Source organism: Neofelis nebulosa, chromosome 8 (genome assembly GCF_028018385.1).
Source record: "Neofelis nebulosa isolate mNeoNeb1 chromosome 8, mNeoNeb1.pri, whole genome shotgun sequence".
Taxonomy (NCBI): Eukaryota; Metazoa; Chordata; class Mammalia; order Carnivora; family Felidae; genus Neofelis; species Neofelis nebulosa.
The window spans coordinates 10,603,826-10,629,339 of NC_080789.1; the positions used below are offsets into that span (position 1 = coordinate 10,603,826).

The following is a 25,514-nucleotide window of genomic DNA, read 5'->3' on the forward strand; positions in this document are numbered from 1 at the left end:
CCCCGGTCCCTGTCGAACTCTTGGAACCCTCTCCCATTCTCAGGTGCAAACGTCCCCGGATTTCACCCCTGCTCGCCCGCCCCATTGCTCCTCATTCGCCTCCAGCCTTAAAAAGGAGGAAAAACGCACCCACGAGGTGTTTTCATTTTTCGATTTTATTTTAAAGTTTTAAAATTACAAAGACAGCAAATTCTTCCCGGCACAAATAACACTTGTTTAAAAAAGGGGGGGGGGGGAGGGCGTTTGACCACGCGCAAGGACGCGTTTTCCTATTTTATTAAAAATAAAAGAAGACTGTACAGGTTTTTTTCTCCCAGCTCCCGGGTGTGAAACGTTAAGTACTAGCCCTAGATATGTATATATACATATACACACATACACACAGACCTAGCTCTGTGAAGCTACTTAGCAATTCAAAATTGACTGCAGTATGTCTTACTGTCCACTCCCCGCCCACTCCCCCCCCTCCCCCATCTACAACTACTTACAAAAGACTCCAAAGTAAAGAGGTCACGAGGTTTTTAAGTGGCGGGTGGCAGGGTTGGAGCCCCACCAGGCCACCAAGCAAAACCACCTCTTGTACAGGAGGAACCAAAAACCAGGGGGAAAGAAAAAAAAAAAAAAAAAAAGTCCTATGATACAATCCAATGGTGTGGAAAAACCCAAGTTTTAACAGGGCACACTGAGGCACTTGGCTGACTGAGTCCCCACCCTTCCCCTAAAGTTTCCACTCCATTTTAACATGAGACTTTCTGAAGCCACAAAGACCCCCCAATGACTAGTTTCCAGCTGACTGAGAGAAGCCACAGCTTCTCAGACCAGCTGTCACATGGACCCCCCCCCCCTTCCCTAGGACAATAGGAAGGCCACAGGGGCAGACCAACAGTGAGAAGGAAACTGGATTTGGACCCCCCCCCCCCCCACTGCTCACTATTGCAAGATGGAAGTCAGCCCAGAGAGGGTCCCCCCCCCCCTCCTTTGCCATCCAGCTGCTGCCACCCCTCCCTTCTCCCCACCGAGATTCGGAAACTCTTCACAGGGGTGAGCAACCTAGAGAAAGCTAGCTCACCTCAAAGATACTCCTACAAACCTTAACAATTTCTGGGCTCCCCCTCATCTAGTCAGAACAAGCTGCCTTGCCCATTCTCTCCCGCCCCTCTACCTTCATAGTGAACAAACCATCCAAACAAAACACACAGACCCATCCAAATCCCCAAACCCATTAAGTAGATTAATAACAAGTCAACAGAACAAAAGTACATTCTCATCATTACAGAGAGATTTGTTGTTGCTGTCTTTGCACGATTGGTTAAGGAAAAATGAATTATTCCCTAATGTCTGAGGAATCCAAATTCTGTCTCTTATACAGTCAGGATAGAAAGGGGCAAAGGATTGCAGGTGAAGATCAAGAGAAAAGAAAGGAGAAAAGTATTTACAGGAAACAGGAGACAGGCAGGAGTGTCCACAAGAAAAGCCTCATTGTCACTTCTTCTTGCCGGCCCTCTTGGCACTGGACTTGGCTTTGGGCTTCACTGGTTTGGCCTTCTTAGGCTTTGATGCTTTGACTGGCTTGGCTTTGACAGTCTTGGGTTTTTTGGTTTTCTTGGGCGTGGCAGCCGGCTTCTTCTTGGCCTTCTTGACTGGGGTGGCTTTGGGCTTCTTGCTGGGAGCTTTGGAGGCAGCCTTCTTGGGCTTGGCTGCCTTCTTTGGGGTGGCCACCTTCTTGACTTCCTTCTTCGTCTTCTTGAAGGCCACCGACCTCTTGGGCTCATCGCTTTTGGCCAGCCGGAAAGACCCCGAGGCACCCACCCCTTTGGTCTGCTTGAGGACCCCAGTGGTGACCAGGCGCTTGATGGACAACTTGATCTGCGAGTCGGCATTCTCACCCACCTTGTAGTGGCTCTTGATGTACTTCTGGATGGACTGGCGCGAGGAGCCAGCGCGGTTCTTCTCCGCCTGGATGGCAGCCACGATCATATCTGAATACTTGGGGTGGTCTGTGGACTTCTTGGACGCCTTGGCCCGCTTGGGCTTGGCCGCAGGGGTGGACGTGGAGTTCTCGGTCATGGTGGCCTGTCTGGTCCTGCGGTCGAAGGAGGCGCCTTCAAAAGGGCCAGCCCTCGTCGGAGGCCGAGGAAAGCCTTACTCGGGATCTGCTCTGGCGCTCCCGAGTCCCCGGCCAGTCCGGGCCCCGGCTCTCAGGGACCTGGCTCGGGTCGCGGGAGGACTCGCCGGGCCGGGTCTGCGTGGCCCAGCCCCGCCGGTCTGTCTGTCGGTCGGTCGGTCTCGGCGCCGGGCTCTGGCTCGGGCTCGGGCTCGGTCTCTGGCTCGCGCTCTGCCTCCGCCTCCGCCTCCTCTGCCTCCCTTTTCCCAGCTCCGCGTCTGGCGCTCGGGCGGCGCATCCGGGTATTTAGCGGCGGCGGGCGGACCGCGGTGAGGACAGGGCTGCTGGCTGCCTGCTCCCGGCCCGGAATGGCGCCGCGCCGCCGCCATCTGTGTTTCTTCCGCCGAGCAAATCCGACCTTTCCCCCCGGCCCGGGCCTCCCCGCTCCCCGCCGCCGCCCGGGACCGCTGCCTGGCTCCCTGGGCTCCCCCGCCGGGCATCCCGCCGGCCCGGCCGCCGCCCCCCGCGCCCGCCACGCGCCCCAAACGGCGCCGAGGACGGCTGGTGCGCCTGCACATTTCCCCTTTGCGGGGGGCTGGCCCTGCGGGGCCTTAGAGCCCCGGTGCGGGAAACCCCCCGTAGCAAAGCTCCCCCCCGGGGCTACCAGGGATCCCGCTCCCGGGCCGCGGCGGTGCCCCCCGGCCCGGCGGAGCGGCTGGAAAGCGGCCCCAACTAACACACGCTGCCCCGAGCTGGGCGACTCCCAGCCGGGCCGAGCCGGGACAGGGGGGAGGGGTCGCTCCCCCAGGGTCCGGTCACCTCTCGGGGGTCATCCCACCATCGGGCCCCCCGCACCTCTACCTCTTCTCAGTCCTTGGGGCCCCCAGAGCAAACTTTCCCTGGAAGAGTTGGAAGGGCACTTTCAAACTTTGTCCCTTCCCCCTCCTCTGCCTGCTCTCCCCCAGCGCGACCCCTGACCTCTGCGTGGAGGTTCCCTCCTGAGGCCGGACCCCCGGTGCTGCTCGGGACCCCTGAGGGGATGAGGAGAGGTCTCCCGAGTCTTCTGCTCTCCTCAAAGACCCCCACATCGCCCGTATATCCCAATCGGGGATTCATTTATATGCCTCTCTCAGCCTGGGAGTTTCGGGGTCTCAGAGGCGGAACCTTGCTGTCCCTACCCCTGAGGCACATCCGGGGGTCCAGTCCCCCTCCCAGGGCCCCTTGAAGGCAGTGGGGGGGTGGGGTGGGGGGGTCTGCAATGGAGGAGCTGTCCCAAAGACTCCAGCAAGAGACTGTCCCCGGGGCCCCTGGGGTGAAGAGAGGCGCTGAGTGCTTTGGGAACTTGCGAGCATGGGGACTCCGGGGGAGAGGGGGAGGAAGGGGTCATGTTCCTGGGGTCCCGAAGAATCCTCAGAAAGTGTGCAGTTGTTCGGGGAGCGGTGGCCGGGGCCACCGCCATTTTGCCGGGAGGATGCGAGGTCTTTGTTAAAATGTATACATCTTTTCCGTGCTGCTTGGCAGGTAAAGATGAAGCGACCGGGGGCGTCACCGTCTGAAGGGAGTCTTGAGGGGCTCTGAGGGGCTTTAGGGGCCCAGAGGCCAGCAGAAGGGACGCCAGAGTTCCTGGGACCCCTTGTCTATGACACACAGCCTAATCACGTGCAGGGCCCGCTTGGCAGGGGCCCTGGGTTGAGATTCTGGGATGCTCTCTCCCTGAGCCCCCACCCACAACAAACCCGCTTTTATTCCCTAAGCAAAGAGGCCCGGCACTCTTCACGTAAACAATGCCCTGGGAGTGGGGGGTTTATAGCTGGTCAAAATGATGAACGCGCCTCTGGTATGGTCGGGAGCTGTTTGCAGGCACTGGCTGTTGGGGAGGGGAGAGGGGGATGATTGGAGTATTTAGATGGGGGATGGGGGGGCTCGTAGCTGCTCTTGGGGGGAAGGGCTCTTACTGGACCTGGGGAGTCTCTGAGGCCAGGGAAATTAATAGGTTTCCCCCACATACACCAAGGGATGGATTAATCCAAATGATTGGGAGGCGGGAGAGGGAGGCCTGAGACTCGGTATCAGATGCCTTCTCCCGGGCTTATCTTGGTGGCACAGGCAGGGGAAGGAAGCCACCAAGGGCCAGGTTAGTTCAAAAGGTCAAGGTTCTTATTTGGATGATGTCAATTACCGCCGAAGTTTCCTGATTTGAAAACACAACATTCTGGTGGGTTCGTTTTGGTTATTTACAAAGACAATTCTCCTGGTTCCCACTATGATCTGGACGGGGAAATAGGCAAATCAAATAGCCAACCCCGGGTGCGAGATGTTGTACGCCCCCCCCCCCCCCGCCACGTCCCTCGCGTCTTAGAATAAGGACTAGCTGAATCCTTTGGCACGATGATGAAATAATTTTATTTACACAGCGCCTTACAGTTTGCAAAGTGCTTGCTCTCGTTTCTTGATCCTTTGAGCCTCCAGCCTGGGGAGGCGGCCAACGTGATCACTCCCCCCCCTCCCCCCCCCCCCCCCCCCCCCCCCGACTACTCCCATTTTACCGTGGAGACCGCCGGATTCGGAAGGGTGGATATGGGGGTGCACTGTGAGGCTCAGCTCCCGGTGCCCCCAGGCCTTCCCTTCATTTTGTGGCTCTCACATCCCACATCCCCTGCCCATCCCAGAGACCTGTAAATTATCTCCCGGAACCGAAGCCAGAAATGGAGAGAAGGGTCACCTCGGAGTCGCCCGGGCTTCCCGATAGCCCACGTTCCCGCCCCGGGGCTGCGAGGTTCACCGCCCCCCTCCTCCTCCCCACCCCCGCCCCCCGTCCCAGTTAGAACTGGAGGGGAAGCGAGGGGGCCGGGAGTTGGGCGCAGAGTCCGAGGCAGAGGGGGACAAGATGAGGAAACGCCGCCTCCAGATTGGCTTGGCCTCACCTCGCCCGGCTGGTACTGCAGGGTCTGGGGGCTTCTTGACTCTGGCGGGGCACCCCCCGCAGGCCGCTCTCGGGTCCCTACCAAGCGCAGAGCAGAGCGGTTTTCTGGCCGGCGGGCGGCGGAACTCCCCCCGCCCCCTTTAACGCGAGCCCTTTAAAAAACCGGGAGCCACAGAGCTGCGGGCAACTCCTCCTGGGAAATGTAGTCCCCCGGCGCCCGCCGAGCCCCACTCTGTCACCCCCACCCCCCTTTCCCCTCGCCCGGGGACCCTCTAGAGCATCGGAATCGCCGGTCAGCCACGGCGTGGGGAGGGGTCAGACATCATCTGCCCAGACCTCCTGGCTGTTTTTCCACCTGCCATTGTTTCCACCTGTAAAAAGGTGAAAGGCCGCGGATGATCTGTCCTACCTACCTCTGGGGCTCTTGCCAGGGGGAAAGAACGAGAAATCCTGTATGGAAAAGTGTAGATTGCGTTAGAACGCCAGGGGTCAAGTTTTCCTAGTGTTCATGTGTTTGCACGTGCCAGCCTTTATTAAGCCCTAGGTACAGCTATAACGTCTCCGTTTTCCAGAGAGGTGGTCTAGAATGGCTGAATGGCTTGTCCAAGGTGGGTCAGCCTGAAGGAGGGTGGCAGGGTGACATTCCCAAGCCAGTGACTCCCACTGCGCCACCTGCGGTCTCATGAGACCTTGCACTGCACGCGCTCATTCTGGGCTTTGAAGCCCAGATAAGTGCCAGGCACTGGGGTAGGCAGTGGGATACAGCTGTGAACGAGAGATAAGAGATTCCTGCCCTTGTGGAGCTGACATTCTAGTTGAAAAGATAGATAAGCAACAGACCAAATAAAGAAGTCAATTACACAGTGTGTTGGAAGGCCATAATTGCAAAGACAAAACTGGAGAAGGGTAAGGGGGAGGTGATGGGCAGTGCTGAGAGGCGGTGGTTTACAGTTTTCAACAGGGTGGTCAGAGGAAGCCTCATTAAGCCGATGTGTGGGGCGCCTGGGTGGCTCGGTCAGTTAAGCGTCTGACTCCGGCTCAGGTCATGATCTCACGGTCCGTGAGTTCGAGCCCCGCGTCGGGCTCTGCGCTGACAGCTCAGAGCCTGGAGCCTGCTTCGGATTCTGTGTCTCCCTCTCTCTCTCTCTCTCTCTCTGCCCCTTCCCCACTCATGCTGTCTCTCTCAAAAATAACCAAACATTTTAAAAATTTTAAAAAAAGAAAAAGCAGCCGCCACGTGAGCAAAGATTCAAAGGAGGTGACGGAAGGAGCCGTTCTTTTTCTTGGAGGAAGAATCTTCTAAGCAAAGGAGACAGCCAGTGCAAGGGCCCTGGGGTAGGAGTGTATGGGGTGGCTGAATTAAGGAGGACAACAGGAGGAGATGAATTTTAAAAAGCTAAGAGCTGCCGAAGTGAAGGAGGCACAGGCCAGATGGGGTTTTACGGAACTTTGGCTCTTCCCTGAATGAGATGGGAGCCATTGGAGAGTTTTGAGCAGAGGAGGGACATTCTGGGATCCACAGTCAAAAATCAACCCCGGTTAACTCTGGTCGCTGTGCGGGGAAGAGGCTGCGGAGGGCAAAGACAGAAGCGGGGCTAGGAGGTTGTTGAGATAGCCCAGGTGAGAGAGAATGGTACTCTGGCCCAGGTGCCAGCAGTGGAGGGGATAGGAAGGGATCAGGTCGCAGGGGCACCCCAAGGACGCTGGCTGGAACACTGGGAGATGGAGCGGTGGTGAACTGAGGCAGGGAAGACTGAAGGCGGAGCGGGTCTGAGGGGTCTGGCTGTGGGTTGGGTTTGAGATGTCTCCCAGGTGTGTGCGTGGAGATGCTGAGAAGGCAGGTGAGTAGGAGAATCCTGAGTCTGCGGTTCAGGGAGAGAGTGTGAGGTATATCAGATGCCCATTTGGGGGCAGGCAGCTGGCGTTTCAAGCCGTGGGCTGATCGGAGGGAGAGCACATCAGAAGAGGACAAAGGCCTGGCCCTGGGGACACTGACCTGGGGAGGTGGGAGTGAGGAGGAGACACCGGCAGCGGGGGCCAAGAAGGAGCAGCCAGGGAGGTAAGAGGCAGATCTGGGGAGGAGGGGTGTCCTGGAGGCCAGTGAGGAAGGAGAGCGTGTCAAGGTGGGGCGGGGGAGAGGCCAACCTCTCAGGTGCCACCAGCCAGGGCAGCAAAGGCCGTCATCTGCCCTCATGGAACCGGAGACCCTCGTGGAACCCTCGTCTGGAGAATGAAGACGTTTGACCGGAGAATCTCGAAGAGGCTTTCCAGCTCTCTGGGACTCAGGCAGGGCTTGGCGAGAGGGGGGGGGGGGGCTGGGGGGGGGTAGTGCAGGAGTGCAGCAGGAGTGAAGGCTGGGCATGGGAAGGTAGGTGACTTTACAGGCGGAAGGGAGGTGACTGAGTGACTCAGGCAGAGATCCGAAAGGAGTGGGACCCAGGCCTTGCAGCTGGGCAGAAGGGGCATGGGATGTTTTTGTGCCCCATGGGATGTTTTGTGTTTTTGTGCAGGGGAGTGTGTGTGACATGATCAGGTTGGCATTTATTTTTTTATTTTTTTAAGTGAGCTCTAGACCCCACGTGGGGCTTGAACCCATAACCCCAAGATCAAGAGTCGCATGCTCTGCCGGCTGAGCCAGCCAGGCGCCCCCAGGGTTGGCGTCTTAGAAGGAGCTCCGGCTGCAGTGTGATGGTGGCCTGGAGGGCAAGTCTCCTATGACACCAGTTTGTGGGGATGGAGGGGAGGGGCTGGATGTCAGTGACATTTAAGAGATCACACCAACAAGTCTCAGAGGGGGACGAGGGGGAGAAAGCTGAGGGGGTCCACACGGAGGCCAAGATATGGGCTGTGCTGGGGAGGGGAGAGGACTGCTCTGGCCACATGGGGCCTGCAGAGCCTGGAGGGCTCCGGGTGGAGGTGTCTAGAGGCACCTGGACAAAGAGTCAAGGGCTCTGGAGAGAGACGGGGGCTGGAGACGGGGAATTGGAAGGGTTTGCAGCAAAGTGCCGCCCTTCTCAAGGGAGAGGTGGAGAGAGAAGGGGAAGGGGCCATGGAGGTGAGATCCCAGCATGTCAGGATCCGGTGGAGGAAGACGAGCCAGCCAAAAATGTTGGGGGTGGTGGTGGGAGTGAGCGCCAGGGCAGAACGATGACCCCACTCCTCTGGAGTCTCAGCCAGAGTCAAGGTGCAGCCCCTGGAGCGCCTCCTCCAGGAGGCTCGCCTGACTTCCCAGTCTCCAGAGCTGCATGTCTCAGCTCAGTGATTCTCAAGTGGAGGCAATTTTGCGTTCCCCAAGGACATTTGGCAATGCTGGGACACATTAAAAAAATATTTTTTTAAAGTTTATTTATTTGGAGAGAGAGAGAGAAGCAGGGGGGGGGGGGGCAGAGAGAGAGGGAGACACAGAATCTGAAACAGGCTCCAGGCCCTGAGCGGTCAGCACAGAGCCCGACGCGGGGCTCGAACTCACGGACCATGAGATCATGACCTGAGCCGAAGTCGGACGCTTAACCGACCAAGCCGCCCAGGCGCCCCATCTGCTGCTTTTTCAAACGCAGTGGATGAGGTCCTCGGGCCAGGCTGATGGCTCAGGGGACGGGGTCCCTTTAACATCACCGGTGGCCATCCTTCCATCTCTTAGAAACTCACCAAGGTCATAGATTCTCGCCGTTGTCCTTAAGTAAGCGACCCCTCACTTCATTGCATCGAATAAGCGAATGACTGCGTGTGTCCCTTCCTTTTAAACCGATTATACCTACCATGAGGGGAGAGAAAGGTCTGCAGATTTTTCTTCCCAGTGAGAAATCCTTCTTCCTTTAAGGTGATGCTCACTTCTTTCCACGTTTGTTTTGCTTTTGTTATTTTTGTTTTGTTTTTGTTTTTGTTTCGAGAGAGAGAGAGAGAGAGAGAGAGAAAGAGAGAGAGAGAGAGTGAGGGTGAGGCAGGGAGAAGCGCAGAGGGAGAGAATCCCAAGTAGGATCTCGGGGTTGATCCCACAACCCCGAGATCATGACCTGAGCTGAAATCATGGGTCGGACGCTTCACCGACTGAGCCACCCAGGCACCCCTCCATCTTCATAATTTCTAAGGGTCCAGTTCAGTAGGTGTTAAGTATATTCACACTCTTGTGCAGCCCATCGCCAGAACCCTGCATCTTGCAAAATCAAAGCCCTGGCCCCGTGAGACAACTCCCTGCAGCAAAGTACTCCAAACACGGAGGTTTAAAACAACACGAAGGAGGGGCGCCTGGGTGGCGCAGTCGGTTAAGCGTCCGACTTCAGCCAGGTCACGATCTCGCGGTCCGTGAGTTCGAGCCCCGCGTCAGGCTCTGGGGCTGACGGCTCGGAGCCTGGAGCCTGTTTCCGATTCTGTGTCTCCCTCTCTCTCTGCCCCTCCCCCGTTCATGCTCTGTCTCTCTCTGTCCCAAAAATAAATAAAAAACGTTGAAAAAAAAAATTAAAACAACACGAAGGAGCGATGCCATCTCTCTGGTTCAGACTCCGCCCCCTCCCTCTTCCCCCATTTAAGAACCCCTGTGATGACATCAGACCCCCTGGATAATCCGGGCTCATATCCGTCTCAAGATCAGTTTAATCCCCCATTGGCGCGCAGCATAGACATATTCACAGTTTGTGGGGATCAGGCCTTGGACATCTTTGGGAAGCCATTGGTCTCCCCCCCCCCCCGCCCCCACAGTTACCCACGCGCCTATGGGGTACAGAGGATGGGGGGATGGGAGCAACATCCCTCCACATCTACGTGGCACGAAGTGCGTCCCAGCTCCCTTCCAGGGCTATTCCGTGTTCTAGAGGCAGGGCGGGCACCGTCTGGTCATCTCAACAGCGGTGTGACTGGTAGGGAAGGAGGGGACGTTTGTTGTTTTTCTTTTTCTAAAGTTTTTAATTGAAGGAGAGAGAGACAGAGGGCGAGTGGGGGAGGGGCAGAGAGAGACGGAGACACAGAATCTGAAACAGGCTCCAGGCTCCGAGCTGTCGGCACAGAGCCCGACGCGGGGCTCGAACTCACGAACTGCGAGATCATGACCTGAGCCGAAGTCGGACGCTTAACCGACTGAGCCACCCAGGCGCCCCAGGAAGGAGGGGGGCGTTTGTAAAGTCCCTGTTAGATTTCCGGTGCCCCCCAAAGTCAGTTGGTTTTCAGTTTAAAAGGTCTAAGCGACACCTAGCTCACGTGGGGGGGTGGGGGGTAGGGGCAGCTCTTATTTCCGGCAGGTTCCCAAAGAGTTACCCCAGAACCTTGTTGACAGGCGGGAACCCTGCCCTCCCGGGTGTAGTGGCCAGCCCTCCTGAGTGAGGGGACCACCGTCCACTGACCCCTTCTCCTCCCCCACCCCCTTCCCTCCGGGCCTTGTTTGCTGTTCTTCTGGAGACTTCTTCTGTCTCGTGCAGCTCAGAGTCTGAGACCGTACAAGTTAAAACCCTTCAGGAGTCGGGGAGCCCCAGGGGGTGCCAGAACAGACCCTGCGCTTGGCCTCTTGAGGCTCAGAGTCCAGTGACGGGGCAGGGGGCAGGGGGAGTGGCATCGGTAACATCGCGAATTGGGATGGTCAGACTCCACGCAGGAAAACAACAGGGGCCGGTGAAAGGGGGCGACGGGCGCGTTTACGCAGAACAGGTGCCGGGGAGGACTGTGCGACTGGATAGAGACGGTGCCCGTGTGGGGGGATGTGAGATGCCATCAGAGGTGAGCAGGCCGGGACACGTGGCGTTTTGGGTCACAGCAAGGGGCGTGGATTTGGTTCTAAGCAAGAAGCCACGGCAGAGTTTTCCAGCTTAAAATTTGAAGTTGTTTTAAAAAGGTAATCCAGTTGTTTTATTTTATTGCATTTTTTTTTACTCTGTTTTTTTCTTGAAGTTTATTTATCTGTTTTGAGAGACAGGGAGAGTGAGTAGGGGAGGGGCAGAGAGACGGGGAGGGAGGATCCCAAGCAGGCTTCTCGCGGTCAGCGCAGAGCCCGACTCGGGGCTCGAACCCACAAACCGTGAGATCAGGAGCGGAGCGGAAACCAAGAGTCGGGCGCTCAGCTGGCCGAGCCACCCGGGCGCCCCGTTCCAGTTATTTTATTTTATTTATTTATTTTTTTTTTTTATTTTTTTTTATTTATTTTTGGGACAGAGAGAGACAGAGCATGAACGGGGGAGGGGCAGAGAGAGAGGGAGACACAGAATCGGAAACAGGCTCCAGGCTCCGAGCCATCAGCCCAGAGCCCGACGCGGGGCTCGAACTCACGGACCGCGAGATCGTGACCTGGCTGAAGTCGGACGCTTAACCGACTGCGCCACCCAGGCGCCCCTCCAGTTATTTTAAAACAAAAATTTGAATTCTAACGACCATCACTCATGCAAGAAAGTATGCGACATATATGCAATTCTAGAGGTAATACGGGAATAAAAATCTGTGTTTCACCACTCAGGTTCACACGTCACGCGTCTCCTGTCCCTCAGGAGCCCCCTCTGTACTCCTCCTTGATCACATCTCTGTGGCCTCTATCCTGAATTATGTAAAGAATTCTCTCGTTTTCTCTTTATAGTTTTCCCATATGTGTGTGCATCCATGTACACGATACAGCTTACTTTTTTTTTTTTTACTTTTTTACTTTTACTTTTTGCCTGGGTTGGGGCCACAGACAAATGTTGTCTTCTGTGACTTGCTTCTGTGACACACAAGTATTGTCTTCTGTGACTTGCTTCTTTTCACTCGGTGTATGTTGGAAGGTCGTCCACGTTGGTGCAAATAGTTTTCGCTGCTGTGGTTGGAGCACATTCTGGGTTTGTAGGGCTTGGGGTTTATACAATCTGGGAGGTTCTTTTAAAAGTGTATAAAGTGGGGGGGGGGGGCGCCTGGGTGGCTCAGTCCGTTAGGCGTCACCTTCAGCTCAGGTCACGATCTCGCGGCTCATGAGTTCGAGCCCCACCTCGGGCTCTCTGCTGTCGGCACAGGGCCTGCTTCAGATCTTCTGTCCCCCTCTCTCCATGCCCTTTCCTGGCTCACGCTCTCTCTCTCAAAAATAAATGAACATTAAAAAAAAAAAAGCATACAAAGTTAGAGGGGCGCCTGGGTGGCTCAGCTGATTGAGCTTTGACTCTTGGTTTTCCTCTCAGGTCATGATCTCGCGGTCAGGAGATCAAGCCCCGCCTCGGGCTCTGTGCTGTCAGCAGGGAGCCTGCTTGGGATTCTCTCCCTCTCTCTCTGTCCCTCGCCAGCTCATGCTCACTCTCTCTCTCTCTCAAAATAAGTAAATACACTTTTTAAAAGGCATATAAAGTTATACTACAAGAGGTAAAATTAGGTAAAAACTTTATTTAGAATGAAAAGAGAGTTCACAACAGATTACAGATTTTTTTTTTAAGCTGGTAAATCGCACAAGCATCACAAAATCCACAAATGTATTCTTACTAATGAACCATCTGACCCACATTGCTGGTATCCCTCTCAGGCCTTGCAAGGGACCTGGGGACACCTCACGGGACCACGTCGGGGGGTTTGGGCAAGGAAGTCTTCAGTGAGGTCCGCTGCCCAGGGCAACCGTCCCAGGGCGACTGTTTGGTCTGTTCTACTAGAGGAAAAGGCCACAGTTTGTCTCCGTTCTCCTTGTGATAGAATGACTCCCGAAGACATCCATATCCTAGTCCCTGGAACCTGTGTACGTGTTCTGTTACATAGCAAGGAGGAATTAAGGTTGCTGATCTTGACATGGGAATTACCCTGGATTATCCAGGGGGTCCAGTGCCATCATAGGGGCTCTTAAATGGGAGAAGTGGGAGGGGGAAGAGCCTGAACCAGAGTCATGGCATCACGAAAGAGGGTTGACCCATCATTGCTGGCTTTTAAGATGGAAAGAGCCCACAAGCCTCCCTCCCTTTCTTCCTTCCTTCCTCCTTCCCTCCTTCCCTCCTTTCCTTCCTTCCTCCCTCCCTTCCTCCCTCCCTCCTTTCCTTCCTTCCTTCCCTTCCCTTTCCTTCCTTCCTTCTTTCCTCCCTTCCTCCCTCCCTCCCTCTCTCTTTTCCTTCCTTCCTTCCTTCCTTCCTTCCCTTCCCTTTCCTTCCTTCCTCCCTCCCTTCCTCCCTCCCTCCTTTCCTTCCTTCCTTCCTTCCTTCCTTCCCTTTCCTTCCTTCCTTCCTTCCTTCCTTCCTTCCTTCCTCCCTTCCTCCCTCCCTCCCTCCTTTCCTTCCTTCTTCCTTCTGCCTTCCTTCCTTCCTTCCTTCCTTCCCCTTTCTTTCTTTTCCAGAGATTAACATCTATTAGATGCTGGGTGTATACATCAGCTCTCATATTTAACTTACGCAACAATCTATATAATGGGTATTATTAGTGATTTGCAAAGGGAGAGGTTCAGTAGGAACCCTGGTCTGTCAGCCTCCCACACCTGTCCCATCTTCAAAATGTCCGATCCTGACAGAACACAGGGTTTCTGCGAGCCAGGGGTCCCTCGAGCTGCCCCTGTTGGAGTGTTTGGTTCCGGGAAGTCTCTGGAAGCCGGAAAAGGCAAAAACCAGATCCTCCCCTCAGGGCCTCCAGAAGGAACACACACCCGCTGACACCTTGACTTTAAGCCCAGTGAGACCCATTCTGGACTTATTAAACATTAAACAACACTTTTTTTCAATGTTTATTTATTTTTGAGAGACCGAGAGAGACAAAGCATGAGCTGGGGAGGGGCAGAGAGAGAGAGAGAGAGAGGAAGACACAGAATCTGAGGGAGGCTCCAGGTTCCACGCTGTCAGCACAGAGCCCCATTCGGTGCTCGATCTCACGAACCGTGAGATCATGACCTGAGTCAAAATCAGGACTCGGATGCTTAACCGACTGAGCCACCCAGGCGCCCCTGGACTTCCGACCTCCAGAACTGCGGGGCAACAAGTTGTGTTGTTTTAAGCCACCAAGCTGGGGACACTTGTTACGGCAGCCCCAGGAGACTAATACACCACCGTATTGGTTGGGCATTTGGGTTGTTTCCAGTTTCTGGTTTCTTGCTTTCCAGACCGGGTTGTTGTGACTCTTCTCCAGCAGGTGTCCTGGTGCAAACAGGAAGGAGTTGGCAAAAAGCGTAGCTGCAGCTTTTCCAGTGGTTCCAACTGCTTCTCACAGGCTTCAGTGTGGGTGATGGGTGAGGCAAGGGCAGAACGGAGGGGGGGTGGGCCATCTCAGTTGTGCGGGTACTGAACTAAAGAGGCAGCCCTGGAAGTGGAAAGAAGGAGCAGACGTGAGAAATAGTTAAGAGAACGAGCCCACAGGGCTTGCTAAAGGGTTTGTTGTTGGGGGTGAGGGAGGAACCAGAAAGACTCCCAGGTTCCTGGAGCGGAAGCGAGGATGGGGCGGGTCCCAAGATGGTCGTGGCCGGGGATTCTGACACCAGGATCCTTGCTTGGCCGGCCTTCCCCTTTCCTGCCCTAACAGACAGCTCTCCCGGTCCCTCCTCATGCGGTGGAAGCTGACCTCTCGCCCACTGCTCCCGTGGTGGGAACACATTTGCAATCCCCTGTGGACTGAGATCAAAGGATGGAGAGAAAGACAAACACTCCTGAGATGCAGGAATAAAAATGCAGGGGACAGCTTCACAGTCAAACTTGAACGAACTTCCTAAGATTTAATACAACGGGAGGCATCACCAAGGAAAAGACTAAGGCTTTTGACTTTACGGAGATGGCTTAATCTACTTCACGGACGCTATCCTTTGGAGGGCTCTGCGTCTCTTACACAGGTGAGGAGGCTGCATGAGGAGACGTGGGAAATGTCTCTGGAAGGCTGCTTGAGAAAAGCAAGCTAAGAAAAATGTGTGTGGGCGATCTCATTTTTACAAAATAGGGAAATTAGAGAGCTCCTATATGTGTTGGGTATAAAATAATAGTTCACACTTATTGAGCAGTTACTACGTGCGGGGGGCTGCGCCAAGTGCTCTGTCCATAGTCCTGATGTATTACCTCTTCTATTATTGTCCTTTAACAGATGGGGAAGGAACTTGCCTAAAGGGGTCTGGCCCCATGCTCTTCACTAACCGTCAAAGCTGACCCTCCCTTAATCTGGGAATGAAGCGGGCACACTTGTAGCTGGCCTGGGAGCCCCGGGAGGAGCGAGCTCGGGTGCCCAAGTTCTCCCTTGTGCCGGTCAGTGGGTCAGATTAGCTGCCGTCTGAATTGGGAGAGTCCTGACCGAGGTCAGCCGGCAAAGAGGACACCTATGCCCCCAGAGAGGGAATTCACTCTGTGGGAAAAGGGGTGTGGCCAGGTGACCCAAGTCCAAGGCATTTCACAATACCTCACGGTGGGTGGGGGTGGGGGGCAGACTCCATGTGCGTCTGGGGCTGGAAGCCATGCTGGACCCACCCAATTCTGGAGTCCTTCCCACTTCAGGGAGCGAGGACTAAGCTCCTGGTATAAACGAGAGGGCTGTAACCTCGGGGCTCAGGGGCAGGCAGGACGGGGCGTTGTGGAAGTGAGACCGGCCTCCTCTGGACTGCGTGATCCCCTGGGATTATCAGACTGTTCTGGAAGAAACCTCAAGAGGGAGACACTGGGCTTCTTACCAGTAAATGCGCGCCGGTGCCTGCGAGATCGGTTAAAGAGACAACCGCACAGCACTGTGGCCAGGGTCCGAGCTGGGCCGGGGGGGGGGGGGGGGGGGGGCCATGGATGTGTGCGCGCTTACCCCCCGAAGTATTCCTGCCCGTTTTCTCTGACAAGCCGACCTGCGTCATGATGGGCTCTGAGTTTTTACTTTGTACAGCTCTATTCTTTTAAGTTTTTATTTAAAATTGTTCTATATTGTTTTCAATTTGGTGAACAACACGCATGCATTTTGCAATGAAAACAGAGCCTTCAGGGATGGGCTAAATGGGCACGGGGCATTACGGAAGACGCTTGTTGGGGTGAGCGCTGGGTGCCGTACATAGGGGATTAATCACTGGAGTCTGCTCCTGAAATCATTATTGCACAATATGCCAACTAACTTGGATGCCAATTAAAAAACAAATAAAGGGAGGGGCGCCTGGGTGGCTCAGTGGGTTCAGCGTCCGACTTCGGCTCAGGTCACGATCTCGCGGTCTGTGAGTTCGAGCCCCGTGTCGGGCTCTGTGCTGACCGCTCAGAACCTGGAGCCCGCTTCGGATTCTGTGTCTCCCTCTCTCTCTGCCCCTCCCCTGCTCACGCTCAGTCTCTCAAGGATAAAGATTAAATAAATAAATAAATAAATAAAAATTAAAAAAAAAAAGCATAACCGAGGTTAATAGCGGCCTGTGACGACAGCACAAATTTACAAACCGCACAAAATAATTTTGGTGTCCTATGATTATTTTCTAAAAGAAATACTACTATTTATATATTTTATTTTATTTTTTTAAACACGTATTTATTTTCGGAAGACAGAGAGAGACAGAGCACGGGCAGGGGAGGGGCAGAGAGAGAGGGAGACACAGAATCTGAAGCAGGCTCCGTCCAGGTTCTGAGCCATCAGCACAGAGCCCGATGCGGGGCCTGAACTCACGAGCTGTGAGATTAGGACCTGAGCCCAGGTCGGGCGCTTAACCGGCTGAGCCCCCCGGGTGCCCCAATAATACTACTTTTTAAATGTGAGACTTTGACAAAAAAAAAAGAGAGAGAGAGAGAGAGAGACTTCATAATGTCCAAAAACATACACATGATGAAAAGGCAAAACATAATATGGAAAAGAAACCCTCCAGAGTAAATATGATGAACGGTAAATATCTGTCGCGTAGGGAATAGTGGTTACAAATCCTTAAGAGAAAAATGGTACCCGCCCCCCACCACCCCCCCACCCCACCCCGGCAGCGGGAGAAAAGACACGAACAAATCATTGATAGACAAGTAAATACCAGCAGCTCTTTGATCCCGCTGGGTGGGCACTTGTACCCCACAGAAATATCACCTTTGTCACCTTTGGGGTTACCTGAGACTTTTAGAAATGACGACAGTCCCGGAGCCGGGCGGGCACCCCTCCCCCAGGTCACAGGCACCCGACGTTAAGTCGACACGCCTGGATAACAGCTTCCCCCTAGGAGCCAGGAGCCTTAGACCGTTCAAACTCAGCCTGGATCCAATCATGAGAAAAGTACTGGACAGACCCAAACCGAGGGACGTTTTCCAAGATGACAGGCCTCGACCCTCCAAACACGTTAGGTCATGAGAGTCGGCAAAAGGCAGGAGGCGTGTTCCAGGTGAAAGGAGACAAAAGAAACTCCCCAACTAAACGCAACGCGCGATCCTTGATTGGAGCTCGGATTCTATTTTTATTTTTTTATACTATTTTATTTCATTTATTTTTTATTTGATGTTTATTTGTTTGGGGGAGACAGAGCGGGGGGAGGGGCAGAGAGCGAGAGGGAGGCACAGAATCCGAAGCAGGTTCCAGGCGCTGAGCACGTCAGCACGGAGCCCGACGCGGGGCTCGAACTCACAGACCGCGAGATCATGCCCTGAGCCGAAGTCAGACGCTTAACCGACGGAGCCCCCCAGGCGCCCCTGTTGTACGATTCTTGCAGCTCATCTATAGGTTTGAAAATGTACAGAGTAAGTTGGAGGACAAGTTTTCAAGGCCGAACGCGGCACCAAAGCCTGTTTTCGGCTCCACACCCGAGGGAGAGAGGCAGGGTGCCAGCCGAACGCCATCCCCACCTGCCCTTGCTCTTCCCAGTCCTGAGAACCCCACCCCTTGGCACCTCCAGGCCGGAGACCCCTTGCAGGCTCATGCCATGGGCTGTCCCCGCCCCCCCGGGCCCCCACTCCAGAACCCCTGAGCCAGCCCTCGTCCCACATCAATCTCAGGATGAGGCCAAACCCCAACCTTGTCCCGAGCTCGGCGGTCGCGCCTGGCTTCTATTAAGGACAGTGAGTCTCAGCTCTGCCTGTGGGCTTTGCCTGCGTCTCCCGCTTAGCCCTGCTCTGGGACCTCTTCCTTGCTGGACTCACCCACCCATCTTCCCTCGTGCTCAGGGTTTGGGTCTTTTCCAGCCATGGGCAAGCACTGGCCGGACAGGACAGTCACAGCCAGGAAGTTCACGGGAGGCCCTGGGGGTGGGGGTCTCCCAGAAGAGGCCCCGGAGCGCGCTGTCCTAAGCCTGGGGCCCTGCTTCTGTCACCCGGCGTACGGGTCCGGCCGTTGAAGCCCAGGGCACATGGATGGATCGTTCGCGTTTCTTTTCTTTTTGTTTTTTTTTTCAAAAACACCCAATGTCAGCACCAGCTTCCAAACCTCAGGATATGTGCTCTGCCTCACAGCGGGCAGCTGGGCTTGACCTTGGGACCCCTCACGCGAGCAAGAGCCCATCTGGAGGAGGAGATAAGGAGGGGTCCCTGGGTGGGGGGACTAGGGCATTTGAAAGTAACACACAAAACAAGCCCGGAGATTCCAGGACAAGTTGGCAAAAGGGTCACGGTCCCTCCCCCCTGAGAGGCCTCAACCAGCTACCTCCCAATGCTCCAGTGTCCTCCAGGCAGCCCGCTTCCTGGCTGCCCAGAGGAAGGAGCCATGACCTCCCTTAGCCCCAGCTTTTGGCAACGAAAGGCAAAGACTCCTCGAATCCAAGATTTCCAAATAATCAAATTAGGGAAGCCGAGAATTCTATACTCACTGTATGAGAGTTCTAAAATGTAAAATATTGGAGTCGCGATCTCTCACGGCGTAGAAAGTAGTCGCGCCTGGGTGGCTCAGTGGCTTAAGCGTCCGACTGCGGCTCAGGCCGTGATCTCACGGTTCGTGAGTTCGAGCCCCGCGTCGGGCTCTGTGCTGACAGCTCAGGGCCCGGGGCCTGCTTCGGATTCTGTGTCTCCCCGTCTCTCTGCCCCTCCCCTGCTCGTGCTCTGTCTCTCCAAAATAAACATTGAAAAGATAAATCAATAAAATGAACACTGTAGAAGGCAGTTCGGGTGGATGGAGCACCCAAATCTGCTGTGTGACCCAAAGTCGTTTTCTAACCCTCTCTGGGCCTGTGGGTTCTCTCCTCGAAACTCAGGGGACCTCATCCACCCACAAGAAATCCACAAAGTCTAGCATAGTGGTGAGTCCCAAGCACCACAGATCCATGTTGTCTGCGTTTAAATCCCAGCCTCACCACTTACAGGTATGAGGCTCTTGGCAAACTGACCCTTCCGTGCCTCAGTTTCTTTTCTTGTAAACTGGGGAGAATCATGGCACTTGCCTGAGAGAGTTTCCATGAAGACTAAATGTATACATACGTGTATACAGATATGTGTATGTAATAGGTATATAATGAACGATATATATCACGTGAAACATCAAATGATGTATATCATGTATATATCACTTAGAAGAGTGCCTGACATGTGATCAGTGCAGTTTATTTTTTTTTTTATTTTTTATTTTTTTTAACATTTATTTATTTTTGAGACAGAGAGAGACAGAGCATGAACGGGGGAGGGTCACAGAGAGGGAGACACAGAATCTGAAACAGGGTCCAGGCTCTGAGCTGTCAGCACAGAGCCCGACGCGGGGCTCGAACCCACGGACCGTGAGATCATGACCTGAGCCGAAGTCGGACGCTTAACCGACCGAGCCACCCAGGCGCCCCTGATCAGTGCGGTTTAAATGTCACCACTTGAGGGGCGCCTGGGTGGCGCAGTCGGTTAAGCGTCCGACTTCAGCCAGGTCACGATCTCGCGGTCCGTGAGTTCGAGCCCCGCGTCGGGCTCTGGGCTGACGGCTCGGAGCCTGGAGCCTGTTTCCGATTCTGTGTCTCCCTCTCTCTCTGCCCCTCCCCCATTCATGCTCTGTCTCTCTCTGTCCCAAAAATAAATTTAAAACGTTGAAAAAAAATAAAATAAAATAAATGTCACCACTTGTCCTCACTGTTGGTATTTCAGACACCTGGACAGAAATGATGTGTTTACCCACAAGAAGGCTGTAGAGACTCATAAGCGTGCTGAGTGTCTTTCCTTTTGGCTAAGATGTACATCAATTCAGTGTGGGAGCTGTGGATTTTCTCCCGCTCCTCCAAAGCTCTGACTGGCAGTTCCATATGGCTTTGCTTAATTTTTTTTTAATGTAGGAATTTCTTATTTCTGAACGTAGTTGGAGAGATCACAACTTTTTAAAAAAAATTTTTTTGATGTTTATTTATTATTGAGAGACAGAGAGAGACAGAGCATAAGCAGGGGAGGGGCAGAGAGAGAGAGACAGAATGGGAAGCAGGCTCCAGGCTCCGAGCTGTCAGCACAGGGCCCAACGCGGGGCTCGAACTCACGAACCGCGAGATCACGACCTGAGCCGAAGTCGGACGTTTAACCGACTGACCCAGGAGCTCCTAGAATTCGGGGTTTTTAAAATAGCCTACGTGTAGTGCGAGGCTATGAAGAGTATGTACATTTTCCACGAAAAGAACTATATAAGAATGGATAGCTATGTGTGTCCATAGGATCATAGAACAAACTGACAAGATAGTCGACAAAGTAATGAAGTTGAGCTCTAGGTGGTAGATTTATGACGATCCTTTTTTCTCTTTAGCTCATTTGCTCATTCTCGCTCTCAAAAATTCACGTAACTCACTTGTATGGTAAATAACGGTCTTTTTTTTTTTTTTTTTTTTTTTTTCCAGTAGGCTCCATGCCCGGCATGGAAACCAAAGCGGGCTTTGAACTCATGACCCTGAGATCAAGACCTGAGCTGAGATCGAGGATCGGATGCTCAACCGACTGAGCCACGCGGGCGCCCCCAAACAGTTTGGATTTTAAAGAGCATGCCTTTCACCATCACCCGGTCCTTCTCACTCTTCCGCTGAGCTCTGGGCAGCGGGAGTTACTGCCGGCCCCTCTCTGCACAGGCAGTACGGGCCGGGGTGCCACGAGAGTCCTTCCTTCTTTGGGTACAGGTGATGTGTCCCCAGCCCGACAAAGGCTTCCCGAAATGCTCTCTGCCTCTTAGACGGCTGGTGGAGCCAACACCCTGGGCCCCCTCGGAGCACGGTGACACAGCCTCTAGGCCCAGGCCCACCTGAAGCGGAGACTGCCTCTCCCAGCTTCTTTCCGGCTGGAGTGACCCTGTGACCAAGTTCTGGCCAAAGGAATATAAGTGGAAGTTTTGTGCTAGAACTTCCCCAAGAGAAAGCTGGCTTAGGCCCTTTGTCCCTTCTTCGCTTCACTTCTCCTACCTGCTGGCTGGGGTGCAGATGTGTTGGCTGGCACTAGGGCAGCCATCTTGGGCCATGAGGTGCATTTGTGAATGGAGGCTGTGCATGATGGAGCCTGCGTCCTAGATCTAACTATGTAAACAGTGGATCCCAGACGCTGTGGCTCAGCCTGGGATCCCTCCCTTCAAACTTAAAAAAAAAAAAGATGTTTATGTAATAGTTTTTTTTTTTTTTTTAATTTTTTTTCAACGTTTTTTATTTATTTTTGGGACAGAGAGAGACAGAGCATGAACGGGGGAGGGGCAGAGAGAGAGGGAGACACAGCATCGGAAACAGGCTCCAGGCTCTGAGCCATCAGCCCAGAGCCCGACGCGGGGCTCGAACTCACGGACCGCGAGATCGTGACCTGGCTGAAGTCGGACGCTTAACCGACTGCGCCACCCAGGCGCCCCTGTTTATGTAATAGTTTTGAGAGAGAGAGAGATGGTGCGTGAGCAGGGGAGAGGGGCAGAGAGAGAGAGAGAGAGAGAGAAGGGGGGGTGTGGAATCTTAAGCAGGCTCCATGCTCAGCGTGGAGCCAGACGTGGGGCTCAATCCCACAACCCTGGGATCATGACCTGAGCCAAATTCAAGAGTCAGCCATTCGACCGACTGAGCCACCCAGGCACCCTTCCCTTCAGACTTTTCTGCATAAAATAAATAAATATCTTTCTCTCTTATTGTCATTGCCACTCACAATCAAATACATCCTCACTAAGCTACTCACTGACGACCGCTCTGCCAAAAGCTGGTTCTGGGGACAAAGGCAAGTCACACGTGAGCCCCGTCTTCACGAAACGCACAGCTCAGAGGGGAGGGGAGGACGAACTGGCCAGCCCCCAAGGCAACTCTTCGGAATTCCACACGACTTTTGTCTACAGGAAGTCAACTCTTGCCACGAGCTGGGCCCCCTGCTCGGCACCAGGCTCCGTGCCGGGCGCAGGGACACCTGTGCCGACCCTCGAGGGGCTCCCAGGCCAAGAACACGCTCCGTGAGCCTGGAGGCTTCACGCCCTCCAGAGCAGCAGCCTCTGACTCAGTGGCTCTAGAGTGTGGCTCCTGGTCCCCCATCAGCCTGGGTCCATCCTTCTCAGCAGGTCTGCGAAGGCAGCTTCCAGAAAGAGAGAGCGTGAGCCGGGGAGGGGCAGAGAGAGAGGGAGACACAGAACCCGAAGCCGGCTCCAGGCTCCGAGCTGTCAGCCCCGAGCCGGACGCGGGGCTCGAACCCACGAACTGCGAGATGGTGACCCGAGCCGACGCTAGAAATCGTACCGGTGAACAGCCGTTGGACGGTACAGGAACTGCCTCATCGAATCCTCAGGTCTCCCCTATGAGGTCAGTGCTGTTATTGTCCCCCAGTGAGAGGGGAGGGAATGGAGGCACAGAGAGGTCCAGGGACCTGCCTGGGGTCACACAGGCAGTCCGCCGTGTGTCCCCAGCCCACACCCTGACCCCCACGCCTTCCTGCTTGGCGAGCACCTGCCTCCCGTCCAGGCCCGTGCAGGGCCGTGCACGGGAGCAGGGGAGGGTGGGCGAGAGCGTGTGTAGGACGGGCCGGGATTACGCACAGGCGCTCACGACCGCGCATCTGTTGCCGCTCGTGCGGTGTGGCTACAGGTGTGTCCAGCCTGGTCCCCCAGCCTGGACCCCCCTTCCCCCCCTCTGTCCCCTGCCGGGGCCTCCTTATCTTCGGAGACCCCGGGGGGCCGGCGTCCCTTCTGCCTGCCGCCCGCCCGGGATCCTGTAGCCCGGAAGGTTGTGCCATCAGCCCGCGCGGGCATTGTTGTCCCCAGGCGGGGCGAGGGTGTGTCCCTTCACTTCTGCGTCACCCGGGCACCCGGAACAGGCCCGACCAGGACATTAACAAGGATGCCAAGGGCTGCCGCTCAGCGGGCAGGCGTGTGCGGGCCCAGCGCCCTCGTGACCCCGCCCGATTCCATTTGTTAATCTCCTCTCAGGAGAGACGCAAATGAGTCAACAGGAGCAGGTCCGTGGCTGAACCAGGCTTCCCCCTCCCGGGCTCCCTTGGGGGCTATTCCATTTTTTTTTTTTTTTAACTGTCACTTATTTTTTTTTTTAAGGTTATCGATTGGCTTGGAGAGAGAAAGAGTGAGCGAGCGAGCAGGGGAGAGGCAGAGAGAGAGGGAGAGAGAATCCCAAACAGCCTCTGTACCGTCAGCGTGGAGCCCGACCCGGGGCTCGAACCCCCAGACCGCGAGATCACAACCGGAGCCGAAATCAAGAGTTGGATGCCGAACCGACTGAGCCACTCGGGCGCCCGGCTTTTATTTATTTGGGGACACGTGTCGCGTGCACCTGAAAAACAGTTCAGGCCAAATGAAGGCATATGATCTCGGAATGAGTGTCCTTCCACCTCTGTCCCCCCCCCCGCCCCCCGGCCTTCCCGCCCCCTCCCGGAGGCAAACACTGTCCAGGGGCCCCTTCGTGCTGGGTTTTCTCACTGTGGGCGGGGGGAGGGGGAGGGGGGCATGTGGGTGTGAAACTCCCCCGAGAGATTTTAAACATCGTGGCGCGCGTGGGGGTGACTTTCCTATTTCCGGTGCTGCAGTGCATGGTCCTGTGTAGACACGGACAGCCACGGAACGGAGGAAAAGAGGGAAGAGGCGAGAGACAGCACGCGGTCGGGGCCCGAGTTCTGAGGGGGGCCCTGGGCGTGGGGCTGGTGACACCGGCCACCTGTCTCCCCCTAAGGAATCGGGAGCACGTGAGAACCGGCTGGAGGCCAGGAGGTCACAGCTAGCTGCCCCCCCTCTGCAGGCTGGGGCCTCGCTCTGGAGACGCCTCGACCGACCGAGGGCACAGGGCCAGCGGGTGGCCAAGCCAGGACTCATGCTGGCCTTGGGGAGCCACAGGGGAGCTTGGAGGAGGCAGCCGACTGCCTGCGTCTAGGGCAGGGCGGCCAGAGCCGGGAGGGTCCGGCATGGGAGGGGAGGGAGCGGGGCCGTGGGTCTAGGCAGGGAACAACACGGAAGGGGCTTTGGCACCTCCCACGACACGTGGGGTGAGTCTGGAGCTGCGGGATGGTGAGGGGACGAGGGCCGGCCAGGGACGCGGGCACCTCTGGAACCCCCTCTTGTCCTTTCTGGGGCCCCCCAGCCTTCCTGGTCCCCGGAGGGAGGAAGCTCTTGCTCGGCTTTACTAGGGAAACTGAGGCAGGAGCGTGGAGCCCGTTCCAGTCATCCCAGCAGAGGTGCGCCCGGACCTCGCCTCACACCTATGCCCCCAGCTGGGGGACCCGGAGCACCTGTTCTCCGGGCAGCGTCCAATGGGACGCCCTCGGTCAGCTCAGGAAGCCCCCCCCCCGGGCGCGGAGGCCCCGGGGACGCAACCAGCTCTGTGACCGGGTGACTCGTTTTGCTGCCCTGAGTCTCGGGCCCCTCAACTCGAAAGTGGGGATGGTTGTGCCCCTGCCTCACCGGGCCGACCAAAGGCAGACGCTGTGACAGGTAGGGGGAGGCGCCGCTGGAGACAGATGGGCCAAGATGTGAGCCTCTGAATTATTGACCCGGGTGAGTCACGTCCCCCTTTTGAACCTCAGTTTCCTCTGGAAAATGGGGACAGCAGCAGGTGCTTACTTCAAAGGGTTGTTGTGAGCCTTAACAGGGATGCTGTCCAGAATGTTTGCTCGCGGCGGGAGCTCGGTCAAAGCCGGCCGCCCCTCCCCGCCTTGGCCTCCGAGCCTGCAGGGCCCTCATAAAGTCCAGATGGGACGCTGGGGTGACAAGGGTGACTCAGAGCTCCACCCCGGGCCCTGCGAGGTGCCAGAAGCTGCCGTCTGCTCCCAGCCCCTCGGGCCGGCTGCCAGGCGCCCCGGTCGGTTTGCGAGGAGACCCGGCCCGTTGCCAGCTGGTGCGCCGGCGAGGCCGAGGCCCTGGCTGTGCCCTGCCTAGAGGGTGCCTGGCTGGGTAGTTGCCCACTTCTGGTCTGCCGCTCAGTCGGTCAGTCAACACACGCGCATCCGGCGGAGGCTCCGTGTGCTCTGGGCTGGGCCCTGGGGAAGCGGAAGAGGACCAGAGCTGGTCTCACAGTCTGGGAGAGCCATGTGGAAAGAACACGTCCAGTGGAGGAGCTGTGGAAGCCGGAGCCGTCAGTCAGCCCCACTGGGGTATCTGGGAGGGCTTCCCGGAGGTGGCAGATGATGACTGATCCAAGTCCCGGCTCTACCAGGGGAGAGGCAGGGAGTGGGCAGGTAGGTGTGGAAGAGAGCAGGGAAGGCAGTCAAGGACATGGCTGGTCCCCCTCGGGGGCGGCAGGGGGCTTCCTGGGGAAGCCTGGGGCCCAGGGAGTCCAAAGGGGCAGGCGGAGGGGCTCGT

At 55.8% G+C, this 25,514-nt stretch overlaps 1 protein-coding gene and 1 long non-coding RNA gene across 2 annotated transcripts; one reads left to right on the top strand and one right to left on the bottom strand.

Annotated features, from left to right (window-relative positions):
* Positions 1-137: 137 nt before the first annotated feature.
* On the bottom strand, positions 138-2,365 carry LOC131518872 (histone H1.0). Its single transcript, XM_058741336.1, has one exon. It carries the CDS (start codon positions 2,065-2,067, stop codon positions 1,483-1,485), a length of 585 nt encoding a protein of 194 aa, XP_058597319.1. The 5' UTR covers positions 2,068-2,365; the 3' UTR covers positions 138-1,482.
* Positions 2,366-21,599: 19,234 nt separating this feature from the next.
* LOC131483931 (uncharacterized) lies at positions 21,600-23,539 on the top strand. Its single transcript, XR_009247940.1, has 2 exons — positions 21,600-22,515; positions 23,262-23,539. It is a non-coding gene; the product is annotated as an uncharacterized LOC131483931 (long non-coding RNA).
* Positions 23,540-25,514: the final 1,975 nt, after the last annotated feature.

Excerpts from the sequence above, each read along its gene's own strand:
- LOC131518872 (XM_058741336.1), bottom strand. The coding sequence starts at position 2,067 with ATGACCGAGAACTCCACGTCCACCCCTGCGGCCAAGCCCAAGCGGGCC.